This window comes from Armigeres subalbatus, chromosome 1 (assembly GCF_024139115.2).
Source record: "Armigeres subalbatus isolate Guangzhou_Male chromosome 1, GZ_Asu_2, whole genome shotgun sequence".
NCBI lineage: Eukaryota > Metazoa > Arthropoda > Insecta > Diptera > Culicidae > Armigeres > Armigeres subalbatus.
In genome coordinates this window covers 193,817,623-193,828,454 of record NC_085139.1, presented here as the reverse complement: position 1 = coordinate 193,828,454, position 10,832 = coordinate 193,817,623, and the positions used below count along the sequence as shown (strand labels likewise).

Here is a 10,832-nt window from a genome sequence, read left to right as displayed (position 1 = left end):
TATCAGTTTATTTATTTCATGCATTTCAGCATTCATTTTGCATATTTAAAGTCCTTGACGGATGGAATGAGGTTAAGGAATCGTTACTGTTATGTGTAATGAATAATAACTTCAACAAAATTCAAAATCTTAGAATCTTAAAATGTTCCGCAAACTATGCTAAAAACATGTTGTTGCGAAAAGATTTTTATCATCTTTAGTATTAACTGCGGTGATAAAACCGTAGAATAAAATGTTTTACAAGTATGTTATTGAAAGAAGATTCATCGCACAAATTTTATTGAAATGTGAAATAGATATTCAAAATAATTTATTAAGCACTAAAATCTACATGAAATGAAAATCAAATCATGCAAATAACTGTGCCCTGCTTCAACAGTTCGAAACTGCTATGCGGCCCTTGATAGTAAGCATGCTGGGGACCACTGAGTAGACAGTCTACGAAGGACAAAGGCGGCGAGGAGTTCGCCATAATGGATATTCTTCGCCCACTGAAATTATCGCCAACCGAACTTCCTGAACAAGATCCGACCTACAATGACGAGATGATGAGCCTGACGTACTTGAAGATTTGGAAGTTTTGAAAGCAACACTTGATACAGATGAAGATGGGCTGAATACATCACAGGAGCGCAGCACAGAAAATTTAAGGATAAAATCCATATGGGGTAGTTTACTTACAAATCTCAAGATGAATATGTGCAGCTTGGTCATTATCATTTATTAGACCATGATTATGCGTATCCCAGCAGCTACGTAGATCATCTTTCTCATGGTGGCTTATTCAAACCGTCGAAAGAATGGCTTGAAGAAGCTAGAAAATCGACCTATTTTTCAAAAACTATCACAAGAATACGATTTCGAAGGAGAAGAATGTGTCGCGAATGTTTCAGTAAGGTCGCTCAAAAAAATTCTTCGATTCCAACTGATTTAGTAAATTATTTCATACGGTTTGAACGTACATTCGTATAAGCACCCTGAACAGAAATCTCAAGCAAGAAAACAAAAGAAGCTATCCGTGAAGCGATTGAAAAGCCTTTGAAGTTCCACGGACAGCTTATCAGAAAAAATGAAGAAAGTTTTATCTGATATGACGTCTCATTCTATGTTTAATATTGAACTTACAGTGAGCCATAATAAATCATTAAAATGTTTTTTTATATAACTTCATCTAAATTTATTGTATGGAATCAGTTAAATGTACCCAGACCCTGACCCAGACATTATATATAATAATACTAATGATCTAACTCAGCATCAGCTGCATGGGTGTTTATTAATCGAAATTATTTAAACACAATCAGTTAATTAATACACACGTTTTATATCGAGTGATATATTGCCCCACTCGCATAAGAGTCCCATTTTCTTTTCATCACTTTTGAGTTAACCAGTGAATAGCGTTCATTTCTAATCTTCCACAAATCATAATGAAAATTGAAATTTTGTGTCCATCAGTGAAAAATACAAAAGTCATGCATCAGTCAAAAATACCAAGAATTTACATGACCTGATTGCAAAAATTAAACAATGTTTCAATCAAACTAAATCGTTTCACGGTAAAACATCGAATAAAGAACAACTCAGCAAAATTCCAACATGATCCGATGATGTTTCAATTTATTAGATATTTTTAGTTTTATATAGAAGAAGGATTTGGAAATCAATGGCTATTATCTCAATATGCGAAAAAAAACGGTATGGGACTAATAGACGAGGGAGTGGCAGTATAGCTCGTAGTGATTTTTAGTAGTTCTGAATTCTTATTAGTATACATCTTTAGTGTAAGCATACCAAAGTTGAATTTGCGTACTATTCTTAGAATTATCATAACTATTTTGCTTTTTTTCTTTTCTTCCAATACGTAAACATTTGGCGGAATACTTTACCTTAGGATATAGGTACGTTGGGGTAGTACCAGCCGAAATGAATACTTTGCGATATCGAAGACAAAAATCGCTGTCAAAAAATCAAACACAGCCGACCGCGCGCAAGGCTTACTTCGATCTCAAGTAGTTTCGTCAATCGGGTGAAGAAAAATCGGCAATTTTTGTCCACTTTTAAAGACAAACGATATTTTTATCAGATAATGCCTGAAATCAGATCGGAATCGCTTGATTCCAATCGAATCGTTTAAATTCTGATCGAAGGGTCAGACCTGGACTCTTTCCGGATTTAATTATAATTCAATTATAACCATTTATCAGAGTACAGCATCATGTCTAACTGGGCTTGTCTGGAATCCTTTGTTTCTATATGTATTTCGATTTGACTTGGATTCTGATCGGAATCCTCTCGATTCCGATTGAAACCACTTAGACTGTATATGGAATTGTCTAAATAAGAAACAAGATTAATTTGAGCCCGAATTTTATGAAATTGTTTATTGTGAAATTGTCTTTCCCAGATAAAATAGTCTTTTCCAGATTCCTTATCCCAGATAAAATAGTCTGCAGAAACAACAGCTCATGGATTTATTATAGCTCATAATTAGATTATTAAGCTTCAGGAGATCAGAATCTTCTGATAGTTTTCATAATGTTTAAAAAACCCACAAATAACTTTGTTTTTAAATGAATTGTCTTATTTCTGAATAAAGAATATTCACAGTGTAGTTTCCTAATTTAAATTTTATTACTGCTCTGAGAATATTAGAAGATTCTCTGAGGTGGCTTTCAGTGCTCACTGTTATTACAAACAAACATACACCTAAAAACAGATCTATAATTATTAGAAAAGTGGCATATACAAATCTGTAAGGTTTTTAAAAGAAATTGTATTAAAATCTTCCAAAATTGTATATGCCAATTATTATAAGTTTCTGAAGGTTCTATGCAGAACTGTATTAAAATCTGCCATCCGCTGGTTGGTACAAACTCAATATAATATTAAAAAATTTCAGTATAAATATATTTTCTGTTCTTGTGATATTTGTTAACAATTATTCTAAAAATTGATATTTACCGACCTGACTCAACTAAAAAATCAACACATATCCTCGAACCAAAACACGTGTACTGACCTCAACTCGATCAGGAGAACACATCCCTTGGCTTCCCGCCCTATCGGAGACGTGCAGCTCATTTGATATCCCCATCACCCAAGCCCCAAACTTTGCCGGTCGGTTGTTCGATACAGTAAGGTGAGTTCGGTTCGCTTTCTCGCCACCCTACGAAAGCAATTAAGATCTAATTATGTTTACTCATCAAGCTTAGGCACTGTGCCTGCCTGCCGCCGGTCCACCAGCATGCGGATGCGTAGATATGCGAACATGTTCATTCTCTCTGGTGCCTAGGCACGGTTAAGAGGTGTGTATCTACACGGTTTCACGAGCAATTACTCAAATACCCTGGCCAGGGAAAGAATAATTGCTTTCTCCCATGGAAGAACCACTTCCCGTCAAAGTGCATGTAATTCCAGCACATGAGTTTGGGTCGACCTGCGACGTGAACTTCCGTAGCCTTCGGTAGTGATGGTTTGTCTCGATGATGGAGATGGGTGTCGATTGGGCCAGAGGCTTTAATGTGATTTACTGGGGACTATGGAAGTGGGTACGCAATGAGTCTAATAAGTGAAGCCGAGCCTCTCGAGGCTGATTGAATATTATTGGAAAAGTTTTAGCTTCTCATCAGAGCGGTTGTTTGTTTGACGCGTGGCGGACTAGAATTACAGTAAGGTGGATGTGTTCGAGATAAGAGTAGTAGAAATTGGAGCAAGTCGTTGGGTTTTATCTAACATCTTGAACAATATCGAACATATAAGAGAATTACACTCCATAAATTAACTGTCTCCACAGTTTGACTTTCTAACTTTGTTGTGACTCCATTACTTATCGCACAAATAAATCATTAAACCCTTCCATGGGGCCGAAACCAAACCCACCTCGAGCAGCTCCGACAAACGACAAAACTAATCGAATTTAAAGCCACCAAGACCAACGACTGTGTGAACTCTATAAAACTTTTCTCAACACCTTCCGACCGATGGAAGACGACCAGGAAAATCCTCGATGGCCCATACCAAAAGAAAAGGTTTTCCCTTCACCAGCGCTAGATCCCATCCGAGCGAACTTCTGCACCGGAACTGGAAGAAATCCGCAATCGTTTTTCCCACAATCGCCTCGGCAAAGCCAGCGCCAGAACGAGTATCTGAGTTATGGCATTTCTTAAACGACATCGACCATCCGACCGCATATTTCTTCTCACGATTCGCCCGGTCTAGCGATTACTTATGAGTTTTTGTTCTCCCCGGTTGCCAAACGCCCTGTCAGCGACCTGTCTCGCGATTCAACAAGTGAACTAACGTGATTGGCAATAGAAAACGCACGGGAATCATTCGAAATCAGACCTACCTATTTCGATGCCGTTGATTGTGAAAAAATGATATCACTTCGCCGTGACAGTGAACTTGTAACACTGCCGTGACCAGGATTCGAACCCGTTACTACGGCCACAACGTAGGGTCCTAACCACTAGACGATCACGGCTGTCGAAGTGTGGTGAATGGATGGTGTTCGAACAGCAACGCTGGATAAATGGATCGAATTTCAACATTTTTTTATTTCTCAAAGCACAGTGATCAGATTGAGTAATAATTATACCATCAAAAGCATTCCCACGCACTGTTTTACATGTGCTAACTCAGCCTTGGGGTTATTGCTTCGATAGTTATTGTGTTTCTGCTGATTTCACAGATTCGCTGAATTTACGCAAAAAGTGCCAATTATTTGCGGTACAATTTAAAATATTGTTTTGATGAAATTGTCTCCAAGTTTAAGATGGTTTCACTTCTTATTATAAGGTTTTCAACTCTAGCAGCAACTTTCAGAAGCATTCTAAGGCACAACCCATCATCAAAATTTTAATTCAATTCGCAGCTTCGGAAGTGTTCAATTCTCCATTATTCATTTGTTCAGCCTTTCTAATTTCACAGCAGTTGTGTCCGATACGGAAACTACCACGAAGAAACGACCTTCGATTACTCTTTGCGTTTAACAAAACGAATGAAGGCTGGTACAGTTCCAAGCGACCGTGTCTGTTTATTCGCTGCGACATCACTACATACATCGTACAAAAATTGTTGATTCATTTGTTCAGTTCTTCACAAACCTGATGATTGTACGCGACAAACTCGTCACAACGGAGGAGTACAATCACACATCGACGGTTTCAGTCCGTTGTGTACTTTGAGCTTGCTGATAAAGAGTCAATTATTGATTGTTCACTATACAAACGAATGCCGCAGTGTGGAATATATTGAGCGTATTGTGGAAGGTTGTGGTTTTAGCAGTTTTGATTATAAGATGTTGATACAATATAGGTTTGATAAAATATAGGATACATCATAACCAATTTGATGCAAATTAATGATTGTTAAATGATCTTTTATTATTTCAGAAGACTTTCTGATTTCGATGGTTTTATTCCATTGTCACGATAAGGATTATGAGCATCCTTCTGTAACATTGGTTTAAATTAGCTACATCGAACTTAACTTATATATGTTCCAGATTAGCTGACTATTATTAGGCAATCATTCTCATTGTTAAAACAAAATTTAGTCTATTTAGCTTAGCGGTGGATGTCGTCTCCACAGGGCGGCTTTGAAGCATCCTCTTAAAAATCCATGACGTCGATGCTCTCGTAAATACATTACTTCTAGTATAACTTTCAAAAGTAGAACTATACTTACGTTACGATAGAATCAGAAGTAATTCAAAGAACGAGGAGATTATAATATTTATAGATTACAAAACATACATTTATCCAGATGATCGCCCCAGCTTTAGTTTTCTATCGGCTGAGTTAAAATACGAATCGATCGTATAATTAAAAAGAAGCAATATAAGACGATTACTGAAACAATAAAACAATATTTGCCCTTTAAAGTTAGTTTAAAAGCATTGATTCGGGAGAGTGGTCGTTCACAGCAAATTCTGAGGGAGTGAGAGAAAAATTCAACGCAAAATCAATCGAAATTGTTACTGTTAGACTAATACTCAAACGTTAACAATAAGACAGGATTCTGTCGAATTCCATTTCTGTAGCAAATCGGTTTTGAAGTGCCCGGAAAATAGTGAAGTGTGCGATCAGGAAGATTTTAAATATCCAAAAACCAACGGGATAAGTTTCGCCGTCGAATGCAACGTGTCGCGAGCTAGAGATGGATAAAACGGATCACTTTGTTGAACGGATCAGAACTGAATCATTCAGTCTAATGATCCGGATCTTCCACACGGATCGGATTTTGGGAACAAATATAAGGAGAAAGCAAATTGGGGAAATGGTTTTCATTCAAGTTCACATTATTGACCGCACATACAAATATCATCCTTCTCACACTCACAAGCATTTATAACATTTATGGAATACTAAAAAAATGTTAGCAATACGCAACTGAACGGAAGCTATTACCGATCGGTGTCCAAGATAAACGGGGCAAACTAGAAAAGATAAGAGTAGACATATATCCATTTTTAATCAAATTGCTTGTAATCATGACAATGCATTTTGGTACGATCAGAACTGTAGGTGAATGTGAGATTAAACATAGTTTGAAGCAGCATGCTGTACAGTTTTATGACGTTTAGCCCATAGTTTGCCGGCTAATATATACAATTATATAACATCCCAACAACGATGCAATGCAAAACATCGAATGTAAATAGACAGATATATGAAATCTTACCTGAAGGGCATCCGGGCTGAAACTGGTCTTGGACCGCATAGCAGCTCCGTGCATGATGGCCCAATCCTTGGCTTTCTCAACTACATCCAGCAGGCGCCCTTCTTCAATAGGATGTGGAATACAGGATTGCAATACGGGTGCATCATTTGCTGCCATTTCGGTTTCCTTGTTAGTCTGCAAGTGTCCCCAAATACTTGAAAGTTTAGCGCGTAGTGGCTTCTGTCTAACCAGGCACGTTATCAACTGATTCGGCAGAAGGCTGTAGGTAGTGACGATAGCATATACGAATAAATTCTACCGAAATACTGAAACTTGATAAGATAAACAGCAAAAGCGAGCGAGCGACGTTGTCGTCTGCGTGTCGACACTGCATATATACTGACACTGACGGACGACGTCCAGATGTTTGGTATGCTTTTATGTTCACCGCGTACATGCGTGTTTCGGATGTGTTCGTTTTCGACGGTCTAGGTTTGCAAAGGGGATCTATTTTAAACCATGTATAACAGTTATTTTGTCACAATATGTAATGATTTCTCAAGTTTTTATATGAGTTTATACGATGGATTCATATTTGTTACATTTTTCCTCAAAAATATATTCTAACTAGTCGACCCGGCAGACGTTGTCCTGCATAGTAGGCGAAAATGCGCGTTGTACACTGCCCAAGCGAAAGTTTCATACGATTCTTAATTTTAGTTTTTCACGATTTAAACAACTTTACTAAAGATTTTCGACTGAGGAAATATCATATAAACCCGTCGGAAACTATAACGAATGTTTCTGCTGAAGAAATGAAAAAAATCCATCCAGCCGTTTTCGAGTTATGCGGATACGAACACAGACCATTTCATTTTTATATATAAGAGAAGAAGAATGTTATTTTTAGCCTCAGTAGCCACAGGTAAAATAATCGAATAAGTTAGTTACCTACTGTGATAATTTTTGAAAACTATACCGTAGTAATGTAGTAACAACGATATGGAAGTTAATAGATTGTACCGTTTATTGCTTGTGCTATGAATTTTTAGACTACTGCGAAAATCATTGCTGACTGATCATTTTTCCTCAATCATATTATCCAAAACGAACCCACCGCAGGAAGAAAAAAGAGTACGAAGAACAAGTGATTAGTGAGGCGCAGGAAAAAATGGAGCAGAACGATATGCGGAGGTTTTAAGAGTCTGTCAATGGCGTGCGGAGAAAGACAGCGCCATCTCCGTCATAATGCAACGACCAACAAGGGAATTTGCTGACAGATAAAACTGAAGTGGCTGCCAGGTGGAAGCAACACTTCGAGACTTTGTTGAATGGAGGAAGTGACGGTGCATCGGAGAACAGAATAAATATTAGCGACGGTGGACAAGCTATGGAGTCACCTACACTAGATGAGGTTAAAGTTGTCAAAGAGCTGAAAAACAATAAGGCTGCGGGAAGGACCAGCTCCCGGCTGAACTTCTCAAACATGGCAGTGAGCAGCTTTATGAAGTTCTGCACCATATTATGTCGAAAATATGGGAAGACGAGGAAATGCCTGCTAGCTGGTTGGACGGCCTCATTTGCCCTCTCTTTAAGAAAGGGCACAGACTGGAGTGCGCCAATTACCGAGGAATAACCCTCAAAGAGCAAATGCGAATTGTTCGCTGAACACTTCAAAAGTGCTTTTTCGAGTATGCAAGTTTCAGCCTCCCAAATAGATGCAGCAATACAAGACGCTCCAGCAAATAGTTTTGATTTCCATCTAGATGTAATATCTGATGAGCAGGTGCAATGCGCGTTACGCAAACTGAAATACTCCTTATCGTCTGGACCAGACGGGATTCCATCCGCTGTGTTGAAAAAGTGCTCAATAACGCTCCTCACCCCGCTTGTAAAACTTTTCAACATTTCATTACGACTAGGAGTATTTCCGACTAACTGGAAGGTATCTTTCATGTCTCCGATCTACAAGAAAGGCGATAAATGCAGTATTGCCAACTACAGAGGAATCACATCACTGTGTGCCTGCTCTAAAGTGTTCGAAATTGTCGTAAACAATGCACTATTCGAATCCTGCAAAAATTATATCTAGTGCCCAACACGGATTCTATCCGAAAAGATCCGTCAATACAAACCTGGTCGAGTACTCCTCTATTTGCATTCGTTCCATGGACGCCGGCTTGCAAGTCGATGCTATATACACAGACTTCAAGGCTGCGTTTGATCGTGTCAATCATGAAATTCTTGTAAACATGCTCGAAAGGTTAGGAGTGTCTTCCGCGATCGTTCGCTGGTTGAGATCTTATCTATCCGGAAGGCCCATGAAAGTAAGAATAGGCTGCTCAAATTCGGACAGTTTCGTCGTTCCCTCTGGTGTTCCCCAAGGTAGTAACTTAGGGCCACTTCTATTTTCATTATTCGTAAATGATGTGATGTATGTAGTGCCAACTGGACATCGAATATGCTACGCTGACGATATGAAATTTTACATGATTATTTCTGAGTATGGAAGACTGCGTAGCGCTACAGAAGCTACTGGATTGTTTCGAAGATTGGAGCAAGCGAAACTGCCTTGTTTTGTGTGTCGAAAATGCAGCACGATATCTTTCAGTAGAAGTAATCATCCGTATAATTACACATACACCCTCTGCGGTCAACAACTGGAACGGCTAAATGAAGTGACAGATCTCGGCGTAATTCTGGACACCAAACTAACATTTCGTTCGCATTTAGAGTGCACGATTGCTAAAGCTAACAGACAGCTAGGTTTCATTTTAAGGATGGCTGACGGATTTAACGACCCTCTCTGTTTAAAATCCCTCTACTGTGCATTGGTGCGTTCAATCTTGGAATCTTCGGCTGTGGTTTGGTGTCCTTATAATAGGACATGGATCGAGAGAATTGAGGCTATTCAACGGAAGTTTGTTCGTATTGCTTTACGTAATTTATACCTTGGCGTGACGCGCGAAATCTTCCACCATACGAGAATCGATGTATGCTGCTCGGAATCGACACGCTAGAAAAGCGGAGAACAATGATGCAAGCGGTTTTTGTTGCAAAAGTGCTTATAAATGAAATAGATTCCCCTGCGCTACTTTCTGATATGAATATATACGTTCTGGAGCGTGCTCTACGACGACGAGATTTCTTATATCTGCAACCGCGCAACAGTCGCTATGGTCAACACGACCCAATTCGGATTATGGCACTGCGCTTCAACGAGGTATTTGAACACTTCTGACTTCAATATACCTATAACTAGTTTCGCTAATCAGTTAAGCCGTGTAAACTTAGTATTGTAGTTTTGTTTTTTATTTCATACAATTATTTTAGACATCTGACTATTAATTTTAATTATTTTTTAAGTTTGTATTGTTTATATGTAAATCTGGAAAAGAAATGGGGTTTTTATGCCTGTTTGAGGAAGGCTACAGTTGGCCACCTCAAGCCGGCTTTTCCCCCCATCAAACTTCATTAAGACGTCAAGTTAGATGAAGAAAACAAATAATAATAAATAAATTAATTCGGCGTACAAAATTATGTCCCGTATTCTGTTCAACAGATTGAGACCGCTTGAAGAGTCCTTCGTCGGCGAATATGTTTACGAATATGATATGATCAAATGTTTACCCTGAGACAAATCCTTGATAAATTCCGGGATTACAACTTGCAGACACATCATCTGTTTATTGATTTTAAGGCGGCGTACGATTCAGTGAAACGGAATGAATTATGGCAAATTATGCTTGAACATGGTTTTCCGGCGAAACTGACACGGCTGATTCGTATAACGTTGAACGGATCGAAATCAAGTGTAAGGGTTGCGGATGAAATATCGACGTCATTTGTTACCTTAGATGGATTAAAGCAGGGTGATGCACTCTCGAACCTACTGTTCAATATAGCGCTCGAGGGAGCGATTAGGAGAGCTGGTGTGCAAAGAAGCGGTACCATTATCACAAAATCGTATATGCTCCTGGGATTTGCGGACGATATCGATATTATCGGAATTGATCGCCGTGCCGTGGAAGAGGCTTTTGCGCCTTTTAAGAGGTAGACAGCGAGGATTGGACTCACGATCAATACCAGCAAAACGAAGTACATGGTCGCTGGCAATCAACGTGGGTTCATTAGTGGTGGTGGTAGCGAAATAGTGCTGGATGGTG

At 38.9% G+C, this 10,832-nt stretch overlaps 1 protein-coding gene across 2 annotated transcripts in view; it reads right to left on the bottom strand.

Annotated features, from left to right (window-relative positions):
• LOC134205629 (glutathione synthetase-like) overlaps positions 1-7,067 on the bottom strand; it is a 73,496-nt gene extending 66,429 nt beyond the window's left edge. Inside the window, exon 1 of one of the 2 annotated variants that reach the window (XM_062681047.1) lies at positions 6,688-7,067. In XM_062681047.1, the coding sequence (XP_062537031.1) occupies positions 6,688-6,843 (156 nt within the window). In that variant the 5' untranslated portion in view covers positions 6,844-7,067. The remainder of the gene's footprint in view (positions 1-6,687) is intronic. The other variant, XM_062681046.1, reaches the window with a different exon arrangement.
• Between the last annotated feature and the right edge of the window lie 3,765 nt (positions 7,068-10,832).